Source organism: Denticeps clupeoides, chromosome 1 (assembly GCF_900700375.1).
Source record: "Denticeps clupeoides chromosome 1, fDenClu1.1, whole genome shotgun sequence".
NCBI classification, from domain to species: domain Eukaryota; kingdom Metazoa; phylum Chordata; class Actinopteri; order Clupeiformes; family Denticipitidae; genus Denticeps; species Denticeps clupeoides.
The window spans coordinates 21136684-21161766 of record NC_041707.1 but is presented as its reverse complement, the minus strand read 5'-3'; the positions used below and the strand labels follow the sequence as shown (position 1 = coordinate 21161766).

Sequence of the window (25083 nt, the reverse complement as noted above, 5' to 3'; positions counted from 1 at the left end):
ACATAACTGCTCAGCTCCTTGCACAACTGCACTGTTGTACTGTAATTTCCTGTATTACAGTTAATATTTATTTAAATTTGCACAACACTTATTTATAGTAATGCTCTTATTTATATTAAACTCATCATAACTTGGCATTTATATGTGTGTACATCAAAGAAAACATTTCATTGTACAGAGAAATGTAAATTCTTCCCTACACATGACAATAAACGCTTTGAATCCTTGAATAACAGAGGTAGAATTTTTTCTCTTTATCTGCTTCTTTCATTCTGTGTGTGTGTGTGTGTGTGTGTGTGTGTGTGTGTGTGTGTGTGTGTGTGTGTGTGTGTGTGTGTGTGTGTTTGTCTAATACTGTGAAGACATTGCAAGATGGATCACTTGTGAAAGTTTGTGCTTGGCTTTGCAGAAGGGCATCTGAGAATACACAAAATGATACAATTGCAATTTTTTGTTTAATGGCAAAATAACCCCGCCCTGCCCCTCCCCCCAACTAGCATCAGACATAACAATCTCTTGTGGGGTGAGTTGTTAATAAAATGGAGCGATGGTGAAAACATTGTAGTTTCTGGTTTGCCAAGTTTAAGGACAAGTCTGGAACTTTGGGTTTTGGCTGTAGCTGGGAAGAGTGGGAAAAGCTAATAAAACCAGTGGGAAAGCTAATAAAAGAACTGTGCAATAAAGTTTTCATGAAATCAATGAAAAAGAAATGAGGCCAGGATCTTATGGGGCATTTGGTAAACATATATAATTTTTTTGGTTTGTGACTGTTAGCACAAAAAGAAATAAAGAAAGAAAGAAAAGCAGAGGTGACAGTCCTTTTAACAGAAACAAGTTGCCATCGCTTTTAATTGTTACTGTTTCTTCTGCTCCCTGAAAACACTGCTGCCAGTATGTTTTGTGCATCCTGAGAAGTTATCAGGAAAAACGACTGAGTGCATTCATTGATTGTGTTATATCAATGTCTGTGACATGTATTACACCAAAATGAGAGCAGGTTATAAGTAATTCATAAACTGTAATGAATGCCTGTGAAGGGGAAGGCTTATGATATTCTTAATTCAGCGCACATTAAAGGTTCAACGCAAAGATAGCCTGAGGCGTTTAGACCTTGAGAAGAACGTTTTTGTAACATTTGCTTCTTTATGATGTCATGTTCTCATACATATTTTAACTGTATGGAACCTGTTACAGAATACACACACACATTCACTCAAAGAAACCCAAGGATAAGAACATCAGTCAGACAAAGGAAGTACGAGTGTAGATCAGATTTGGCTCCTGATGCAGGGATGTCATTGGGTAAATAAGAATGGCATTAAAAGTCAACTTTCTTTCTTTCTTTATTTCAGAATGGCCCTGACTCTGCTAGCTATGCAGAGCACTGCAGCATATGCTGGGTCCCTCCAGGGTCCGCAAAGCATGGCCCATCGATCGGCCTGGGTCAGGACCTCAGGGGCCTCCGGCCAGATTTAACATTCTGCCCATGCAGTGCTACACCAGGCCATTCCCACTGCTTACATGGCGGAGGGGAAGGGGACGTAGAGTGAGAAAGAGGGAGACAAATGTACCAGACGCGAAACAAGGAACAAAACAAATTAATGGTGGGGGTTTCACTTGAGGTCAGGTATGCTCTCAACAGAATGCTGAGTGTTTTTTTTTCCATTCAGACTGAATAAATGGGCGGGAATCTGATATATAGATAGATCAACGCAAACATACCGACCCACCGGGGGATTTGCAACTTTCTGAATAACACAATATATCAACCAATCAGCAGGGGATACCGAGTCAGTAAAATCAGAAGTGGGGGTCTGGCAGGGTGTGGCAGAAAAGTGTGAGGAGGTATTAATATTTGTTAGTTTATTATAAAAGTTTCAAACCCCCTTTAATTTGGAGGCAACTTAAGCTTTACACAAACCTGTCAGTAAATATGAATTTCCTGCAGTCATAACTTTTTTCAGAAGACATCTTAATCATTTACTAAGCAAAAGGAATTAGACATGCCTCAGCAATACTGATTAATAAATTGTCAAACCAGTTGGTCTGTGCTGTTTTTTTTTTTGTCTCAAATAACAATCTGGGGATAGGGAGGATCAGGAACAATTTGCATCTGTTAAATAAAAGAAAGCATTATGAATGCACTATAAAACCTTCTGTTACTGTAAGAGGGAGGTTTATTATGTTGGGGAATCACAATGAGGGCTGCTGTGCTGCAGTCATTCACTGCTACATTAACTCATTTACATTCACAACACTCTCAGCTTTAATGACAGTAGTGCCAACGATAGCTATAATTGCAATAAAAAATGGTTTCCTTGCAGAAGCGGCATGCCCATCCATTCATCCCTGTACCGACAAAAAGAGCTGTCAGGACAGAGGAAGCTGGAAATCTTCATTTGAAATGGTCTAAACAAACACAATGAGCTATTTTGGTATAAATATTAATATGTTATTTATTTCAGAATGATGTATAGAACAAGCAGCAATGAATGTCATTGTGGTGTCCGCTTAGGACAGAATAAACCACATTCCCTGACTGTCATGCCATTTAATACCCCAGGTGCTGAACAGAGAAGGGGACTTCAGTCACTTGGACGTTTACATTTATATTTATGGCAATTATTAAATGCCCTTATCCAGAGCGACCTACAATCAATAGTTACATTGACAGTTCCCCTGTCACTCAGGGTTAAGTGTCTTACTCAGGGACACAATGGTATTAAGTGGGATTTGAACCTTTTACTTTGTGGCCTTGTGGTTCATAGGCCAGTCTGTTACCCACTAGGCTACTACCCCACAACCTCCACAATAACAAAAATCTAAATGAAATTGTAAGGCAGGAAATTCCAGGTCCATCATTGTGGGGCAGTGGTGGCCTAGTGGTTAGGGAAGCGTCCCTGAAATTAGAAGCTGACCTGTTTAAATCCCCATCCGCCAAGGTGCCACTGAGGTGCCCCTGAACAAATGGTGATATTTAAAAGCAGAGGACACATTTTGTTGTGTCACTGCATGCTGTGCTGTGTATCACAATTACAATCAATTCACTTTGAGTTAATTTAGACCTTGTAACATTGATGTCATTTTACATAGAAAATTTCCACGTAACTGCAATTATAATGTACCTGTATTAATAAATTAACAGTTTTCCCCCCACAGCTTCTGTGCTATGTCTCTGTATGTCTAGGTAATTATCAGAATAATTAATGGAGTCAGATTAACAAAGTCAACGCAATCTCTGATGTCCACCCTTCACTGCCGAGTTGAATTGCGTTTTAACAAAACAAATATGTGTGATCTGTGCGAGAGGAAATCTAAGGTTAACTACATTAAATTAAGCTAAAAGTACATTTCTGGTGGTCTAAATCAAAAATTGACAAAAAGACAGAATGGGCAGTTTTAACAGCTTGACCTACTTAATGTTTGTCATTGTCAGATGTCCAGTTAAGCCCAAAAAAACACCGTCTACAAGTATATGATGGCTTTCAGCAGGGAACCTTTTACATAATCCTTGAGCTGTCAGCAAACCAGTGTCCGAAAAGCACAAAGGTTAAGCAGCATGGGAGTTCCCACAAACACAGCAAGCCTTCTGTTCAGTATGCGTAGGAAGCTCACTTTCCCACTAAGGCTGACACACAGCTACTACAGCCACAACTTTATCTGCTATAGGCGCAGGGGTGCCTAAAAACTCCCAAGTTCTTGGTCACTAGATTTGATGACGCGTGAGACGATAAGAGGAGCTTCATCAGATTTAAATTGCTTGTTACCGATGTGGATAAAGATCAAGTTCATGGGCACAATGTACATTCTTTAATTCCAACAGGGAACAAGTCATGTCTCTATTTCCCCTGAAAATTGGTACTTGTCATCCCGCCATTGATGTGCCTCTCCTACGCGTGTGTGTTTAAGCACCCGCCCACCATTGCCTCTTGTTGGCTTATGAAGCCATGAAGTTTAGCTCAGCCAAAGGCGGCGACAGACAGTTAAGTCAGGTTCATCTTTTGAGTGTACATTTACAGTATTTGGAGTTGCCTCATATGGAGACATACCTTATAAGGGTGGTAGTGGCCTAGTGGGTAACACACTCGACTATGAACCAGAAGACCCAGGTTCAAATCCCACTTACTACCATTGTGTCCCTGAGCAAGACACTTAACACTAAGTCCCCGACTGTCCCTGTAACTACTGATTGTAAGTCGCTCTGGATAAGGCCATCTGAAAAATGCTGCAAATGTAAATGTAAATGAGACATATGGTCGGGAGAAACACACTACTTTTTAAATGCACAGAGAGTGGAAATATACACAGTACCATGTGACAAGCAGTTTATGCAGTATATATATACTTTTTTGACCAGATCATCTCCCCATCACTGACCAGTCTCTTTCAAACATTTGTCTCTCTGTAATAGTTTATAATTCATTGCAAAATGTGCACTTAATTGGTTAATTCTTTTTTATTGACAGCCCTATTTGTTTAAGGTTTATCTTGTTCATTGTTTTATATGCTGGTCTATTATTTTTCTTTTTCGTGTTGTATTGTATTGCGTGAGAGACACCAATAACTGTAGCCAAATGTCTTGTGCCTGCCGGTACTGATGCTGATGTTAAATTTGACCATCTCGATGTTACACCGCTGAGCTGTGTTTTCATATTCGAGCTAAGTGTCGCTAAATTGCATAAAATTACAATGGGCTGCTCCTTCTGGTCAGTCTGACAAAGAGTAATGGGAGCGCCAGGGAGGGAGAGCCCACTTGGTAATGGCGATATTTAACGGGACAATCAATCATCTTCCCCACCCTTGGAAAACCCTCATGCCTTATAAGTGGTCAAGTACACCACATTTAAAGAAAACTCAGCTTTTCACTGCACAGTCAAAACACAGTTTTGTTTAGGAGAATCAATAATGATTTATCATGTCACTGCAGACCAGGATTGCTTTATGCACTGTCTAGTAACTCTTTAACCGGTGAGAAAGGGCTTAAACTTTTAGGGAATTCAATTTGGTTTCTGTTTGATTGGTGTAACAAATACCCATGGTCATGGCTGGATTTGTCATCTGAGGCCAAACAACCTGTGAGTCTTGGGTGGTATTTTGACGGACTGGACTTGAACTGGGAATCTGTCATTCTGCAGTGGTTTTACATCTTATGGATGGGAGAGGCCTTGGGGAAAGTGTTTCGGACTGCACACTCAGAGAAAGATGGAGTGGGCACTTTGCAGGCTTGTTTTGACTCTTTCTGAACTGTTCTTCTTAATATTCCTGAGCTGGGAAATGAATGAACTCAGAGGAGGAAGCCATATCCATCTTTTTCATATCTCCTCACTAGAGACTACCAATATAAATCCTTAGATAAATATAAACCACAGGTACATATCACAAAAACATACTTACGGACTAATTCATGAAGAACCCATTTTTAAAAATGATAAAATCTGGGAATTACATTAAGAAACATGTGATTGCTCACATTTGGGCTGCCCTGCTGACACAAGGACATGTGTGAGAGTCATAAGGAGTATTTTCTCTTCATCCACCCCTCTCCTGCATGCAGCATTCTAAGTCCCCTGGTCTACTGAGCTGGGACATTGTCTTTCCCATGGGCCAGTTGGCTTGTGGTTCGTGACACAGCAGACTGAACAGGGGCTATTCAACCATGTTAGGTACAATTCCAAACCACAGGGAGTTAAACCGTTCAGTTTAAAGGGAACTATACAGTGAACAGCATTTTGTCACTTCACTGAAGGCACAATTAACCCCAGACATTAGATTGTTGCAAAAAAGATTCCATGATCTGACATTCCCTTTGCTTATTTTGCTCCTAGTTTTAATAGAATAAAATTGCTTTTCTTAAACTGCATTTGTTCTGCTGCTCTGGTCAGAGTCAATCGGAGCAGAAGTGGGGCATGTCTTTATAACATACGTCCATCATACATCTCAAGAAGCAATTAATGATCTATCAAGCCAGCTCTCAGTCCCATCACAGATTAACAAAGTCACCACTTCTTCTTCTAGTTTAACCTCTTGTCAATCATGTTAAATGTACCACCCTCTGGCCATTAACAGGGAGTCAGTTCCTCATCCTCTGGACATACTAAGCAGGGCCATTTCTAGGAACTTTGGTGGCCCCAGGCAAAAGAGATCTGGTGGCCCCTGCATTGAACCAAATCAGGAGCAGCTCCAGCACTGGTTATTTCAATAATATTGATTTGACTTCTAATGCACTTAAAATTATGCATTAAATAAACATGGTCGAACAGATTAATAGATTTATTTGAATTGTTTAGCATTTGCAGAATTTCATTGTTTCAGTATTTCTGTCTTTCTTTTTTAGTGATAATTTTATACAATTAATCAGCTTGCAGGTTTGTCAGTTAAAACAGCAAATGCAAAGTTTAATACAGATTATTGTTAGTAATGTAGACACATCATGAGCCATTCTTTAGGTGGCTGCAACATTCATGCAACATAAAGCTGTATATAAAATACAGGCTTAGCCACAATTAAATTAATATATATATGACATGTTTCCTAGTTATGCAACACAACACAAAGTAGAGCTTTATCTCAAACTCGTATCACTTTACATTGAATAATTACACTGGGTGCCGGGATATCCCGGTTTAATAGGAAGGAGATTTTAGTGTGTAAGAAACTGTAAGAAGACACTCAAACAAACTCCCTTCAACATTACTGTTCTGTACAGAGCATAGACAACAAACACATGGACACGTAGAGGTCAAAGCCAAGTAGTGAGATGAGATGGGGGTGCATTTCAAGATTAATTAAGGTGTTCTTTTTTCTTCTTGCCTGTAAAACCTAATGATTTGTGGCAAAGGGAATGAGGGATGATTAAGGCAAGCCGATAGAGGGAGTAGGAACAAGGGAGATGAGGAAGGGTGGGATGCAGTCATCCTAAGAAAAAGACTCCAAGATGGCTTGAACAAAACAGATGAGAGTTAAAGATAAAGTGAAGAGGCCAGGGAAGGACAGAGAAAAAGATGGACAGAGGGCGATGGCTTTGCCATTTGCTGTGATAAGAGAGATGTGTCCCTTGGGGTGCTGATTGGAGTGGAGAATGCAAAGCTTGGACAAAAATGCAGTGTGGTCTGTTCCAGTGTCGATGTTAATTACCTTAAGGATCCTGCACACCCAAAGGCCCAATCTGCCCAGGAACATGACAACATTATGGTCTGTGTGTGACAGAGATGGCGAAGGTGGTTACAAATGCATGAATAATTGTGTAACTGCAAATAAGAACAGGTAGGGGAAAAGAGTTGGAGGTCCTTTGAAATTTGAAGTGAAAGTAATTGTTTTGTCGTTGTGATACACAGCAGATCACAGCACATGGTGCACACAGGGAGACGAGCGCATGTAGGTAGAAATAATAAACCGCAGTGCAGGCTGGCAAATTTCCACCGTAAACACGAACTGGCACAACATTCACAGATGTTGATGTTTGCGTGAAAACATCAAGACACAAATAGGGCAGGAAACAGGTAGGTGAACAACAAACAGGAACAGTCTTAATTGGAAGATGATGATCGGCTGAGTCTTTACGCAGGGATCAGCAATAATGACTGAGCAATGATCGACGAGTCGCATCGCCTCATTTCCATGTTGCTCCCGGATGGAATCACGTGAAAGTTATTTTATTGGTATTTTAAGTTTAGTTTAATTTTTGTGTTATTTTTGAAAAATTCATAATTTCTATTCTTTTTATATTTTATAGAAATGCACTATGGGTGGGGGTTCTGTCTGAAACATAATTTCAAGATACTGTGTCAAATATAACAATCAATATAACAATGAAATCAAAATGTGCAAACTTTCAGATAAAATGGCCAGATAAGCTAAAAGGCTCACCATTTTAATCAAAGAAAAGAGACAAATTACAGGACAATGCAACAAAATATTGTTAATGGTTGCTTCTTTGATTACATGTGTTCCTATTTCACACACAAAAAAAGTTCCATGACAAAAACATATGTGAACGCGTGACTCTTAATAGGAATATAAAACTGTAGGATTCGGCACAAAAGACAGCGCTCCTTTGTTATTCAGTAACTACTGTAGGCAATGGGTCCATGTACAAAGTGGTTTCAACCGTTTTTGTTTAATATCTTCTTATTTTAAAATGGTTTTGCTCCAAAAACAAATTATATGGAACAATTTTGCCATATGCTCCAAAGTGGCCTAAACCAGGGCAAATGCTCCCTCACTATTTTTCTCATGCTTTTCTCCATCAAAAAAATCTGAGAACTCACCTTGTATTACTTATGACACACCCTCATACATCACCATACAATGATAATCCTCACTGCTCAAACTTCTGAAAAATGTTTTCATAAACCCCACTTTTTGATAAATGAAGCCTTATTAAGCCTTTTGGCGGCTGTATCTTTGACCATGTTCATAATTACATTTAAAAAGCATGCACTGTTGGGAAGAACAGTGGTTCTCTTAACAATTAGAAATATACTTATTCTTGTGGTATTCAGTTTAATATTTGCCGGTATGAATTTTAGTTTATACCCATACATTAATTACATAATAAATTTTTCTATATCACTAAAAAATTAGAGGATAAAAGTCATAGATTGAAAGCTTTGTACATGAATTAGCCGTCATCAGTTAAAATTCATAATGTAATTTTCTTCATTTGGACCTGTAGGGAAAATACCTTTTTCATCACATTCAGTACAGATTCAGTATAACTGCTGTTTCACCTAGAATGATATGTGCATGTAATTTCAGAGAAGAACGTCCTGGTTGTGCACACACTCTGGCACACAGCATGAAATAAATTGAATGATGGTGTGAGGGTTTGGCAAGGGACAGGTGTGTTTACATCAAAGCCCACATGGTCCAGTGACCTCCTCAGCTTCGGACAATAACACACAATATATTAGTTAATTACAGCGTGCGTGTACTGAAGTTGAGATTCCTGTTAAACATCATACCAAGTATAAGAAGCAAACCAGACAGAAAAAAAGCATCACGCCTCCAAATTTGTATAAAAATATTTTAAATATTGTCCTCACTGTTCGGCTGAACATATTCTTATTAACTACAACCTTCTCAACCGCTCGTCTTCACCGGTGACCTGCTGAAATCCAGTCCACTTTACCATTTCATATGATCTCAGATGGGAGGAAAACACTGACTCGTTCTAAAAAAAAAAATAAAAAATAAAAAAATCCTCACAGCCACAGACCCGAAAAAGACACAGATATAGCCCTCTGTCAAACACCCCAAACCAGATCCACACTCATTTTAATTACTAGCTAGACCCTAACCGGATGCGTCCTTGAGTTTTTTTAGAATTATTGTCCACACTACCACCTACCAGAGCATGTGAGAAGAGCGGGGAGCTGGGTGTGTGGAATTTGGTCAGAGCAGGAGAGTGGTGTTTTAGAGACGCATTCACCAAAAATTTCACAAAGGACACTCAAAGGTCATACAAGTGTTGTCACATAAATGAATAGATGACAATAACGTAGAGATCCCGACAGAAAACGTCGTCAAAGTGAGTAATTTCTTAACCTTAAAAGACACCTTTCTATTTCTTAATCATTAGAATATGTTTTAAGGTGACAATCGCTTATCTCTTCCCCTGGAGCGATTCAACAGCCGCAGAGTGGGCAAAGTCAACAGTCTTTATTCAAATTGCATTAATGCACTTAATTTAATGTGAATAAATATATAGAGAGAGAAGAAAGAAAAACAAGAGATGAAAGCCCTGACAGTAGATCTTGTTGGACTATCATGGCATTAAGCTTCAGCAAAGTGAACAAGACAGACAGAAAATGAATGTGGCAAGAGGCGTGTGTGTGTGTAAGGGTAAGTGTGTCCCCATGTCTGCAATCCCTCCTTTCAACCAGGTTTGAACTCTCCCTCACTCCCTTTCTCTCTCTCCTCCACCCTGGCCCCTGTGAAAATGCTGAGCTGACACTTCTGGCACTTTCCCTTTCTCCCTCTTCTCGCCCTCCACCCCCCTCGTGGTGAGCCGGAGTCACGGCAGTGGGACATGGACACAATGCTAATCAGGTCTCTTGGAGAACATCTCTCTCTCTCTCTTTCTCTCTCTGAGCAAAGGGTAGAAAAACACACTCCTCTAAATGGTGTCAGGAGCCATAAATGCAGCAAAGAGACGTTCACACACTCTCTTTACTTTACTGCTCTTTTTCACTCGTTTCACTTGTCTCGCTGAGTCTCCCTTTAAACCCAAACATACTGCACACGGACGTGAGACATATTCCCACTTGTATATCTGCCAGTCACAGGAGCCATCTTTTCCTTTTTTTATTCAAACCCCCAACGGCATCTCTGCACCCGTCCCTCACACGGGGTTACACTCGGCTCTGCTGAGCTTTTTTAAAGTGGAAAATAACAGGCTTCCTCTAGAGCCTGATAATAGCCCCCTGCCACATTGTTCTGACTCAGTCCGAGTGTTTGTTGGTGTGTGATGGCAAATGCAGATACGATTGCAACTCTTTGTCTCGTCACTGAGCCGAGGCTCCCAATTAGAGCTTGCAGGATGTCCAGACCGTGTGGCTGTAAATGTCGAAATCTGACATCTCTGCAGAGGCGACCCATTCTGCAAGCCGACAACAATGATGCAGGAAAGCCACCCAGTCTTGGTGATCAGGGACACCAGCATTAAACAGGAGAAACCCACGACCTGTCACTCTCACTTTAATTCTCCCCGACCCCCCCCCTCTCTCTCTCTCTCTCGGTGCTCTCGGCCCCTCAGTTTCTTTAACACTGTGATCATATCTTTTACACAATAGGTTCCCAATCTAATCTCATGCATCAATACTCCCTAATTAATCTGATTTGAGTTTTTTCTTTTTTTTTCACCCCCCGCCTGCTCGCCATTTTGAGCGCAACTCTCTTTACAATAACCCTCCGACCCAGTCGTTCCTGCATCCTGTCAAGTGCGGCCCAATCAGCTCAAATGCCAAGGCACCAGAGTGTGACCACTGCTTCTTATTTCCAAAGATGTAATAGGACCGTGGAAGCAAAGAAAACAATCACCCATGGGCCCCTGTCTGCATACCATTTCTGGGACAAGTGAATATTGGTGAGCTGATAAAAAGCATACTTACTCACACACTCTCACACACACACACATATACACACACACTCACTATCCACAACAACTGAATCCTAAGCAGGAACCCATTCCACAGGGCGCAAACATAGATACCATCCACCCACTCACCCCTACTTACAGACAATTCACCTAGTCTGCATTTTCAAAAATGACAACACGCAAAATAAGGTCATCACAATATTCCCCTCCCACATGTAGCACAGCATTTACATAGTAAAACATAATAATAATGTTTAAACAAAGAAAGTGATCAATGCCAACCGCATGCAAACCATGTCCACCATGCCATAAAACTTGTTAATAAAGCTGCATGACTGGCTGGAACAGAAGAAAGAAAGAAAGAAAGAAAGAAATAACATATTTCAACATTTGACAGGTAAATGTTTGTTCCTCTGTTCTGTAGTGGGAGGGTAGAGGCGTGTACTGTAATTATCATCCAAACTGTTTCTAACAATTTGTTCCGATCAACAGAAAAATGAGTGTTTGTTGACTACAGTAAGCCAGGCTGCCAGGTGGGCTTGCCAGCCCCTGCCTTTCCAGGTATGGTCCCTGAAGCGATGGGCTTCAGCAGGGATTACCCAGGAGCAATTGGCAGCCTTGTTTGGAGGGCGCCATCCTATGTAGATGATGAGGACTGTCACTGCAATAATTGCAATAATGTGCATCTGTGCAAAAACCAGCTAATTGCTCCCCGTTCTCTCCCGAGGGTTTCGTTAGTGTACATAAAAGCTGTGTTTCTCCTGAGAGAATGGCTGTGAGAGTTCTTTTTCCGAAATAATGTGATCAGCTTCCGATTCAGATTCCCAGCTGTGGACAGTAGAGAAGGCCTTTCCGATTGCACTCTTTTTGTTCTTGTGTAATTGGACCAATTCTTTCTGAGCTCTGCATGCTGTGATGTGCAAAACTCTGCAAGTTGTTATGTAGTACTAAGGAAAGTGAGGAAGGACAGAATCTTTGATTTTTGCTGTAGCCTATGTGATCTCAGTGAAATATCCACTAGAACAGGTCTTATTCAGGCACATTTTGTCTTTCTTCTGAAAGTGAAAGTTGAAAGTGATTAGTTGCCACATGTGACAGCACCCAGTGCACACAGTGGAATGTGGTCTCTGTATTTAAACCATCACCCTTGGTAAGCAGTGGGCAGCCATGACAGGGAAGCAGTATGTGGGGACGGTACTTTAAAAAATCTGAAAGTCCTGCTATTCTGGTGATATGATATATCTTTACAGACCAGGGCTCATGCCTACATTAACAACTTGTGTAATTGTAAGAATGTGATACGGCAAATGGGGCCCCGTAACGTGTGCCCTGAACCCCAAGCAGGGAAGCCGACCTCCCTCTCCACTCTTCTCCTTTTACAAATGCTTTCATTAATAGGTTCATTACCTCTCTCTTAATTACTGCTGCTTATCCAAATCTACATGGGGAAATGGGGGGGGGGGGGGGGGGTCTCATTCAAAGTACAGCCCTGTTCATGCATGCAAACGTGCCCATGATTTGTCTTTTATCCCTTTCACCACTCTTGCTTTGTGCTGACAAGGAGGTGCCTGAAAATGTGTGCCAAGAACATGCAAAGCAGTCTCCTCTTCCCCATGGTGTGAACATCACCAGGGGCCAAACACAATTAGTATAATGTAGACGAGGAAGAAGACGGTTGTACAAAAAAAAAAAAAAAACTCCACAGTAATCAAACTATACGCAGGTTCCAAAGGCCCAGTGCAGCCTCACTTCTGTCAGCAGTAACTAATCTCCCGGACATTTTCCCATTCTACTTCTCTCTGCAAAGTAACATGATTTGCATCTGTTAATTATTTAATGTGTTCATGACATGAAGAGAGAGCAGACATGATCTAGTTCCTGGTGTTGGGGTTAAAGCATCTAAGAGCTAAATGGGTTCAGAGCAGTCAGCAGTCAGTTTAATGGCAACTGCATGAGTCTTTGCATTGGCTTGCATGGTAGGGCCCAGACGTTTTAGTTTCAATTGTCTTAACACTTAGCCCAGGGCACAGCACCTCTTTATCGTTCTACTTCAGACGCGTGAAACAGAGGCAAGGTGTTGAGATCCATGTGTGTGCTATGCATGCAGGATTCCACCTGGAACATCCCAAGTCTCATTCTAGTTGTACTATCCCGGAATGGTTCCTGCTGGCCTTTAACCCTGTATCAGTAATTCGAAATGTTTTTGCTAAATTAATAAAATAATAGTTATTTTTTAAGATGTGCTATATATGTTGATGAGGTTGAGGATCTAGATAGCTGGACGGTTTGTGTAGGATGTCTAGACACCATTAGGTTAAAACAGAGTATTTTGTGTGCCATGTGAATTTTTTTGCCCGCTACAGCACTTTCACACCATAGGTTCTTTTTTTTTTTTTCGCCACGAAACTGTACTCCACACAGTGCTCCGGACCCAGCAGGTGAAGCTGTACTTTACTTTATTAGTCCTCTTAACTACGTACACCTGTTTCTAGTTACCTTCCCCATTTGTTTAAATGCTTCTGCCCTGATTCCAGTCAAAGCCTTGCTCACAAACAAGTGTTTCTATGGCATAAATATTAAAAATAACACAGGTTTTGTATGCACATTCATTTAAATGTAATAACTTAATGTAATAAGCTGAGTGCAGCCGATTTAATGGTTTCAATTAAATGGTATTAAGAACATGGGTCCATCCAGAGCAATTTAATATTGTTACTGCAAGACAGAAACCCCCCATCAGCCATGCACAAACACACAGAGATTCTGGATTAATAAACCCATCGGCATATTTTTCTCTGGTGATGCAGAAACTCCTTTTCTACTGTACCCTATTGCATTTCTCTCTCTCCTTCCCTCCCTTTCTCTCTTACCTCTCCATGGAGGTCAGACTCGGTCCGTCCTTGTCGGCTTTAATCAAAGCATCTACAAATTCCATTTCAGCTATGGAGTGAGAGAGCAGGCTGTTAACGCATTCATTAACTAGGAATCCCACACGCTTAAGACACAACCCCACCTTAAATAATCTCCTTCCTCTATCTCTACACTTTCTGTCTTCACAGTAAATAAGACTTCTTCTGCAACAGACCTCTTTTGTAAAGCCGTAATGCACAAGCATAATGAGTTTGTAGCCTTTGATAAACAAATCCTGCCACTGTAGCAGTCCAGCATGGCCCATCAATTCAATTTTTGACAGTGAACTCATTCGAACATATCTTTAAGCCCAAATGGAATGCAAGGGTGGGTTGTATCTGCACTGTTTGGGATGTGGTTTTGCATTCTGTTTGTTTGTCGTTGGGCAGGGTGATCTCTAATCCCTAATCTAATGGGGGTCTGCTGTGGAGGCTTGCTTTCTGTCGAGGCAGGCTTTTTGTCAGCTGTTCTGCCAAGGTCACTCAAATCTCCTGATTGGATTTAGAGTGTTGATCACTTCAAAAGCTTCTGTTTCTGTCACATTAAGACATGTTTTTCACTCCAAAGCACAGCGTATTTCATCCTTCGCTTTCTTCCCCTTTTTTTCAACGTTATAGATTTTTTTTTTCCTTCATGCTTGAATTGTTCAGTCTTAATAAGTTTATATATCAATTATTTTATATTAAAATAGCATGGTGAAAAAACAGTAAACGTATTCTAGGAAATTATGGTTGAAGGCTTGAATGTATAGTTAATCTAAAAAATCTGCCAGTATAGTTAATCTAAAAAATATATATCTTTATAGGCCCCACAGTTGAAATGTCTATTTCCATCTGATCTATTCAGCTAAATGGTAACATATTTGACTTATATTTAATCGAATTTTAAATTCCATGTTGTGTTTCTGCACACTGTACCCTTGTGAGAGGTGTTGGGCAGGTGGGTGATGCGCAGTCTGAGATGTGGCAGAGCACTCAACAGACAGCATTATATATATGCAAAAACAGAGCCACACAGAATCACATAGTACATGCAATAAAAACATAATGATCTTTCACACAGGGACAAATCCATAAATAAACTCATCCACATGTAAAAAGGCTTTAAATGCATGGTGCATCACATCCTGAGAATCACAAGAATCACAGCCTGTAAATGTCTGAATGCAAGCACAAATGTGTACAAGCAACCCACACACACACACTCACGGTAAATGATTGAAATCCACAGTGATGTTGAGCTCTATAGCCAGAAGGGGTTCAAAGCACACAGTGCACAAATCATGTGTATAAATATATGCATGCAGTACAAGTTTCTGCACTTAGGCTTTTACAGGCCTACAGAGAACCTATGAACCATGCCACCAACAGTAACATACACACGCACACACACTCACTTAGGGGATCCATGCAAATTGTATAGACACATATACACATATATACAAATGACCTCTGAGTGCTTCATGTCCTACACCTGAGCAACACACATTTGCGTAAAGTAAGAGTAAGCATCCGGTTGACAACTGTTCTCAATGTTATATCACTTACAAATTTTTAACAAAAAGTCAATTTCACAGAATAATATTTCAAATGATCTTCAATGTTCTCCTATGTGCACTTTGACCACACGATCAGCCATTTTCCATCAAGATGAATCGTCCCAGCTGTGGTGAGGACCTGGGGAGGTCAACCATTGTTCTTTTGATCTTCCACCAATTGCCAATCAATCACAAGATCTGAAGGGATGGGGTGGCAAAGGGCAGTTTGGGATCAACTGGTGCTCAGGTAAGAGTTAGAATTGATGAAAGACTTAAAGCAGATAGTTTGTTTGATCACACACTTTTAGGCATGTCATCACACTGGTTTTGTTGCAGAAGGTCCTCAGAACAGTTCATGCACAAGCTCATCTACTATTTGTTTTTACATTGACACATATATTTTTTTCCTTAAACATATATATGTATTCACCTAGATATAATTTTTGATCAAATTTTACAGACCTAACTAATTTCATAATTTTTAGTGGTCACTCAATGGCACCTTCTCTGGGTTGCAGCTGCCATCTCAGAAACTGTGCACAGGGCAGGTACTCACACAGCGCGCACAAACCATTCACTCACACACTTACACCTATGGCCAATTCAGTCCCCAGTTCACCTAGTGTAAATGCCTTTGGATGGTGGGAGAAAACTGGTTAACCCAGACAAAACACGTAAAGCATGTAAACACTGTGATACAAACCCACGGTGAGGTGTAGGAGGTGTGAAACCATGTAGCTGCCGTGCATCTCCAATCAATTGACTTCAGAGTTGAATTAAGTGTTCAAGGTAGCAAGCACCAATAAACTTTGATTGATGTTCACCTTGCATACATTATCTCTATTTTTATATATTGCTAAATTAGCCTAAAACCTTTCATGTGGGTCAGAGGACTCAATGGTGCCTAAAAAAACTTCCAGTGGTCAGAGAGAAGACTGCAGCCAGTCCTAATAGAAAGCTGTCAGGCAGAAATAACTCTTAAGAGTTGACATATGGGCCAACTGTAACACAGCCAACAAACGAAGAAGGGTAATACTTCAAACCAGAGCATGGGTGGGATGAAAAAAAAGGTTCTCTGGCTGCCTAATGAATAACATATATTTGATTTAATTTTCCTGTCAGTGAATTTTTAAAACACTCAACCAAATAAAAGCGTTATGGGGCATGCTGATAAACAGCCAAATTAACAAAACTTAATTCGACACGTCTGCATCACTGAGGATTATGGTATAATTTGATAGGGTAGTATGCAGACTATAACCTTGAGCAAGAACACCACATTTTGTAAAACATCACTTCTGATTGGTGAACCTATTTGACAATCAGAGAATGAATCTGCCCACTGGTGTCTCTTGAAGTATTTAGGACAGCAGATTGGTTTACAGAATGCATTCTGCATTGAGGACAACTGTGTTGCATTACAGAGTTAAGCTCTCAGTTCTCGGATAGGGTTTTACTGGACAGTTGATCTCATGTTGCAGTTTTTTTCTTTCCCTTCATTGTAGGTATCACAGTCGTGCAAAGCTCTATTAGACTGTAAGACTGAAGGGATCAACACTGTTCTGGCTGAGAAAAATACAGATTGACTGATTTGCAATTGTGTAAAAATGTAACTCCAGATTAAGAAAGACGTGAGTAATACACACTTGTAGTGATGGAAGAAGACAGGCTCTTAATTGGGTTAAACACACAGAGCCTCTGTATGCCCCATAAGGTCATCCATTCTCTTCATCACTAGAATCCTTTCATTCTTTTGGGAATTCACACCTGCTGAGCTATTAATCCCTGTAACTGTGTGTGTGTGGGTTTGTGTTTGTGTGTCTGCATGTGTGAGTCTATGCTCTTGACTAAGCTGGTTAGAGGTTATGTTAGGGAAATATTATAGTAGACAAAACAGGTGTGTGTGTTTGTGTTGCATTGAGTGATGGACATACAGAGAGAGTGTGAAAGGCAACACAAGATCAGAGTGAGAAAAGTATGCCATCCACTGCATCAAACCACAAGGTTAGCAAGTATGCCATCCACTGCATAGTGCTTTTAGTGCAGTCGTGCCTCTGAGGAAGTAACATGTTGAAAAACTCCATGCAGAAGTCACACACACATAAACACACTATCACGCTGTACATGGACCAGCGCAGATCACACAGAACAGAGATCATGGTGATGGTTCATAGCGGACTGTTCATAGGATGCCAGATCCGCCACACATTCATCTCTGTTGTCCTGACAATGACATGCAGAAATACTTACAACCATCTTTGTAATCCAAAATGCCATGAACCTTACATTTGCAGTCTTTCCACAATGTATAAAAAGCATTTGCTAATGCATGGAATGGTAATGGTGTTTCCATTGTTCATACTCTTCTCATTGTAATGAATCTAATGTAACTCTATTTCACTCCCTTCCTTGCATGTCTCCTTTTTTAATTAATTTCCTAATAAATTCATACAGAATTTGCTCACATCATGTCACATCCTTCCTTTGCATTGGCAATCATCCAAGATTCATCTCTGTGTCGTTAGCCTATGTTCTTTTTCAGTCGTTTCATGCAGACATCATTAAAGCTCTGAGAAGGACTCAAATTAACAGATTTAAAAAATTTACCCATTAGCCACCCAAGAATTTAGGCAAGATGCACTTTTGATTGCTTCAGTAGGATTCTTTTTTTTTTTGTGTGGAAGAAAGAGAACACAAACTGAAAGAAAGTTTGGATCTCACACTCTCTGCTTTTATTTACTATGAAATGACTGCTCAGCTGCACATGCATTTTGGAAACAGATGCTTTTTAAAAGTTTGCATATTGCATATTCAGATTCTAAATTGGACAAACCTGCTGAATAAACATAATATATTTGAATACATGTAAAGAAAACATCAGGAAAATGCATATATCAGCATGTTTGATTATTCACTAAATTTGACTGAGCAGAGCTGCTTTACCAGTCTTCCCCATTTTATCTGGCAACTGGAATAAAATGAATTCATATTCATGTGGTATTTACAGAAACGCCAAAAAACTTCTGCAAAAGCTTGGTAATGTGCCATACCAAGTCATAGAAGTAAAGTAGGTTACTGACTGGTGCATAACAGAGAAAATTAGAGTTCATGAAAATCTACTAAAAAAATTCAAATCCACAATATTTTGTGTAGATGTACATGCTCTGTTATCTGCAAATTATGAAAACAAAAATATCCATCTAATTTGCGATAAAATATTGTGCATTTAGCAACATAGTGCAATGATTTCCAGTAATAATATCACATAATTGCATGTGTCACTATACCTGGAAAACATGTAATATGTGCAATGTAAAATTGCACTGTATTCTGGTTGTGGTAGGTAAAAGTTGCATTTTGGGTGTTGCCTCTGAGACACAGCACCCCAATAAACACTGACACAGAATGCGTGTGTATTTCTGTAACTAGTAAAGAAAGAAAAACAGTGAGTATGTGTGTATGTGTGTGTGTGTTTTGGTTTTGGTTTCAAAGGTATCAGAGAGAAACGAGTGTTATCTTCCAATTATTTTGCAACGGTGTGCGCAAACATATGTATCAACAGGACGTGGAGCACTAATGCGCTGTAAAAAGGCCCATCAACACTGTACCAAAATGGCTACCTGAAGCACAATGCACACTCACATACACACGTACACACACACACACACACACACAACTCCTGAGAAATCCCCTTTATTGCTGTTACACTACCCTCACAAGTAAGGCCAAGTCTGCCAGCCACTGTACAAGCCTAAAAGAAACACACCAGCAGAGAGAAGGGTGGGCTAAAATGCCCATGTCCTTTAGAAATGAGCAGAATTGCCAGATGAAGAGAATAGCTGTTTGTGGACACAATCTAATACACACCTTCAGAAATAACAATAAATCCCACAGCTCCTACTGACCGTTGAACACACCTCTGGAGGACATTATTGATGAGGCATTATCTTCCCAAACCAATCACAAAAGAAAACAATGAAGTCTTCCAACACATCTTACATTTTTAGAATTTAAGCATGCGTACACCCTCACACACACACACGCACGGACAAATCGGGGGACTGGTCCTGAAGACAGATTAGCACAGAGCGTTCCTTTCTGATCAGGCAAAACAGTAAATTCATTGTTGTGTTCTTGCAGTTGCCTTCAAATGGAAAGATTAAAATCATGGCACGCTGATTAAAAATTTGACCCCACAAGCACACTTTGGCTTCACACATATACACTCACACACCCAAATCCTGCTAATTCTTGTGCTTTAAGAGTCGTCTTTTGGACGTTTGTTGAGTAACAGGGGGGCGGAGTGACCTTGGTAACAGCTGAGTGGGCTGTTGTTATGGGCTGTCATTAGCAGGGTTGGGGGGACAGAGCAGGTCGTCCGGCTGCCTGACGGAGCAGCACGTGGAGGTCAGGGAGGGACGCACCACTGCCCCTCATCTGTCAAACACACGACAGCTGAACAGCAATTACAAGATGGAGGTGTGCACGCACACATGCACGCACACCTGTGCAAAACACACAGCGTGCCGCACACAAACACACTAACACCGGCCCGGATGTTGGACCTGGTCTGACACACGTCTGTACACATGCACACATATCTACACACATGTGGAATAAAACCCATTCCAGTTCACATACAAAGGCACGTAGACCGTGCACACACAGAAAACTGATCGTGCTCCCAAGACACACACACACCGAGTTGGTTTAGCATAGCTTTCATCAGGGCACTGTCAACCTGCCTCTGAAATCCACTGTAATTGGCTTAAGCCCCCCCCCCCCCCCCCCCCCCCGGAAGCTTGCAGAATACATGACGGCTTCATTCATTCACTCAAAAATAAATAAATAAATAACAAGAGGCAGAGAGAGGTCAAGACATGGCAGGGTGCCCATCTGCTGTAAAGCCATCTCAAATTCAGGGAGCATTTTATTCATTTAACTGAAACAAAACAGTAAAAAAAAAATCAATCTGTCTTTCAGGTATTTAATTGAACTTTACATTGGCTGGGATCCACAAGTCAAAATTTATTAGCTATTATTTATCGATCTGTATTGTATCTGTATCCCTTCCACCACAAGGATTCTGTGCCCACATGTTCCCTCATGCTCTAAAAAATGACCCTCATCATGTCACACTGGTACATGGATGCACTGGATTTACAGCACAGCATGATAAAGTTGTTTTGGCATTAGCACTGAGGGGGTCCTGCGCCCTATACTCTATAGCTGGGGGGGGGGGGTTCAATCCCAGCTGCTTCCGGCCGGTGGTCCGTTAAAGCATGATTGGCTTGTTCCTTGCTACAGTGACTCCTGCCATTAAATGTGGTGCCTCATATTATGGAGCAGCCCATTATGCTCCCCAGGTAACACTTGAGTGAAAAATAACAGCTGCCTGGTACATGCTGGAAGAGGCTTGAGATTCTCGGGATATAACAATAGAAAAAAATACGTTGTCTGGGGCACACCCAGAACAGTGGGCAGTGGGTACTGAAGAGAAACATGCGGTGGAAGCCGGGCCCGTGTACCAGGTTCCTCTGCTCAGCCGTCCTCCCTCTGTGTTTTATGGTGGTAATTACCGGCCGGTGCTAGCTCCCTGCCACACCAGATGCTGTGTTTTTCCAGGGATACGGCTTCCTTGACAATTGCCATGATGAATTTGGCACAAGAGACAGAGATTCTGTCAGGTCTCTGGTGGCCAGCAGAGGTTGAGAAGCTCTAGAGAGCAGTTTTGGCCCACACGCGCACACACACACTCACACACACTTGTGTGGGTCATGTGTAACATGCTAATCAATATGTAATTAGAAAATCCGATGCTTAAACCTAATATTACTGATAATAAATTTAACCAGAGAAAACTAAAGCAAGCATTTTTTTACGCATAATAATACATTTTTCACCATTGGCTCACAAACAACACAGCATATTTGTGGATACACAGCACAATATGTGTCTACAAACACTCTCCTGCTGTGACATACACACATCCTCACAGGTTGGGAAAAGTGGGAAACTTTTCATTAGAGAATACTTTTTTTTTTACCATTAAACCTTGACTCAACACTGAGTTCCCATACTTCCCTTGCTCCCATAGACTTGTATGACGCTCAAGCTACAGCTATTTATTTTTCAATCTTATGAGAAGGCAACAATGTGTTGGTCTTTTTGCTGCAATGAGTTGCGCTCGTCTTCTTGTCCTCTCAAAATGTCATGAAAGAAAGCCTTCAGGTATTTTGAAGCTGTGTGGCCCTTGTGATAGAAGTGGATCTTGCAGGAAAGTAAAGCTTTCAGTGATTTATGGTGACAGACTGCATGTGGCATTGAGGTTTATAATGGAAACACCCAGGCACAGCAGCCCTCAGTCTCAACCATTCATACATCCTCTCAACACCAAAATGGCTCTTACCCTCCTGCTTGTGAACTGCTTGGAGATCTGGCTCTATGTACTCTAAGTACTCTATGGTATTCGTAGCAGGATCTAAAGAATCTAATGATTCTTTGTGAAACATGTGACACAGCAATGATATCATGCAACGAAACCCACAGTCACCTGGGACTGTGAAGGCCAGTTCACATCAAGAGGAATATTGGCCTTCATGGTTCAGACATTTTACCAGGTCATTAAAGTGTGAGTGAACGTCATCATTCCAGGAAAAAGCAGACGCTTGTCAGTGGTGTCACAGTGTTTGTTTCTTTTTTGAAGGTGTTTTTTTTTTACTTTATCAATGCAGCTACAATACAAAACTATGAAAGAACCTGAGACCACAGAACCAGTCTCACAAAAACCAAATCCAAGTGCTAAGCAGCAAATATGAAAGTTCCCCTTACCTGGTCTTTTCTCGAGTTTTCTGCCTCGACTTCCACATAGCCGGACTTTGGAGATGAGGATGAGGATCTGTTTCTGGCAGAGTGACTTGTTGCTCTTGGGGCAGGGTTTTCGCTTGCTGGCAATCTGCCGGTTGGCTTGTGGGTCCTTGACTTCCCTGCGCTGTCGGATAAGGGAGCTGGCGAGCGCGGCCATCTTCCCGTGCCCCGCTCAGTCGGGGGGCGCGGAGAGCTTCAGTTGGCCGCCCCCGTGCCCGGCTGCCCAGGGCGACGACAGCAGAGGAACCACTGCTGGGAAATTGAAGGCCTGTCAGAGTGAGAGCAGGGTCGCCCACGGCAGTTGAGATTGGGGAGCTGAACAAGCCAATGAAAAAAAAGGGAGGGGTCAATGGGTGGAGTTCACAATTTGTCCAGTAGTGCCGCAGTTATTCTTGTAGTGCCCGTCTTTGTAGTCGGAGTTCAAACTTTCCAATTAGGTGCCAATTAGGTCCCTCTCCAAAGTGCAACAAGAGGAAATGAAGGCATTCATGCTGTCAGCTGAAGAAACACGAGTACCATGAGGATCCAGTAGATGTGTGAAAAATGAGGATCTAGTGGCCAGTTCACAAGAAGTGTAAAAAATATCCACAAAAAGTCTAAAAAATAAATAAGCAAAGGTTATGGTGTTGGTGCACATTTGAAGTCTAGCATTACCTTCTTAAGAATTTTGAATAAAAATAATACACTAAAAATTTCCAGGATGCAGTTTTCCCGACTTCCCTTCAAATCCTTTGACCTTTTGAACAATGGGAAAATAAAACAAATAATAACCAACGATTTACTGGGAAGATGCAGGTGCATTCTAAGTATTTTGTTTTTTTAAATAATCATTCAGCTGTATTTACTGGATCCCAAACTTTGCCAGTATAATTAAAGTCATGCTTTACAAAAAAGTATTAAGTTCTGCAACCACCAACCCGGGATCTATTGTCCGGAATGGGTGAGCGGAGGAGAGACAATGGAGGAGAGGTTTGTCATCTTCTTTCCCCTTAAACGTCCCTGGCAAACGTCCCCCGACTTCAAGTCGTCTCCCTCTTGCCCGTCCTGAGACAGCGACAATTCCAGACAGTGGCAATGACAGCGGTGACATTCATAAAAAAAAGAAATAGAAAGGAAGGAGAGACAGTGGGACGGTTCCTGTTGGGTTCCTCCCCTGATCCAGTGTACCCAGCAGGCAGCAACTCTCCAGAGTGCTGCCTCATTCACACAAGCGAGTGCAGATGCAAACCGGTTGTCCTTCACAGCAGAGGGAGACCGGGCTGGGAGGAGGTGGAGATGGAGGTGATGGAAGTCGGTGTCGGTAGTTGTCCCTTACGAAGTGCCAGGAGAACACTGCAGGGCGTCTTGGTGCGTCGGACCATCCCTCCTGGAGGCTGGATTAGGTCTGGACTGAGACATCCTCTGCTTGGACTCTTCCTGTTTCCCCATCAGATTGCCCCGGTGCCAGCCTCTCTCACTCATTCACTGGGTAAGTGTGTGTATGTCTCGCTCTGATTCACTCCATGTCCAATCCAAGGCAGCACTCTGGTTCTTGGCGCACATGTGAGAAGGTGTGAGTGTGAGGTGCGCGACTGTGTGTGTGTGTATGAGTGAGAGAGGGGTGTGTGTGTTTGAGACTCCCTCCCAGTCTCTCTTTTTCTCTCTCTCTCTCTGTCGCTCTCTTCCAGACTCACAGTGCATCACTGAGCCAAGACTAGGCAACACGCTGTACGCTCTCTCTCTTTCTGTCTCTCTCTCTCGCTCTCTTTTTCTTTAAACGTTCCTCCCTCCCTCCGTCCCTTTTCTCCTCCCCCTCTGTCACCAAGAGCCCTCCCTCTTTCTCTTTAACTCAGAAACACTCCTTTTGAATGTCCTCACTGCCAAGCCCCTCTCATTCTTCTCCGCGCTCCCCCACCCGCACACCCTCTCCACGCACGAAAGCAGCGAGCCGGAGCACCCCTCCCTCAAGCCGCTAAAAAATTAAACCGTCCTGATGTTGTCTTAAAGTGACAGGCAGAAACAGGCTGTTGCTGGCCAATCCACACACTTGTCTTGGGAGAGCACATGTAAATCACACACATTTACAGACACTCTCGCTCACTGAGGGACAGGCTGGGCCAGAGCAAAGCCACTTGGCAGATTTGTACTCCTGGACTCTAGTGGAGATGTCAAGGGACAAATACTCTTGCCCCGCTGTCATAAATATCAGACAGGATATGTGGCATTTTTCACGCCATTAACTCAAATGTTTCCATCTGTTTTATCTATTGCCTGACACTGGAGAATAGATAGGGGTAAAGCAGCAATGGAGTCTGCATGCATTATGACAAAAAAACAAAACAAACAAAAGTCCCATCTGCACATTACCAACTAGACACTTAGTACATAATTTAAGGCAATTTGACCGCTGTTGGTCCACTACACCTCACTGGCCAGGAGCAGTGGTGGCCTAGAGCATAAGATAGTGGACTCATAATCAAAGGGTTACAAGTTTAAATCTTGAACCATCAAGGTGCCACTGAGGTCCCCTTGAGCAAGGTACTGTCTCCATTACTGCCCCCCGGCCGTCTTTCATGGCTTCCCACTGCTCACAAGGTGATTGGTTAAATGCAGAGGACATATTATGTTGTAATGATAGCAAATTTTGATTAAGTTGTTACAAAGAAGAAGAGATTAAATCGCCCTAGTCACT

General features: G+C 41.6%; 1 protein-coding gene across 1 annotated transcript in view; it reads right to left on the bottom strand.

The window, feature by feature from the left end:
* Positions 1-24116, bottom strand: part of fgf11a (fibroblast growth factor 11a) — a 55239-nt gene extending 31123 nt beyond the window's left edge. The window contains exon 1 of the mRNA XM_028987154.1: positions 22377-24116. Within this exon, the coding sequence (XP_028842987.1) occupies positions 22377-22569 (193 nt within the window). The 5' untranslated portion in view covers positions 22570-24116. The remainder of the gene's footprint in view (positions 1-22376) is intronic.
* Between the last annotated feature and the right edge of the window lie 967 nt (positions 24117-25083).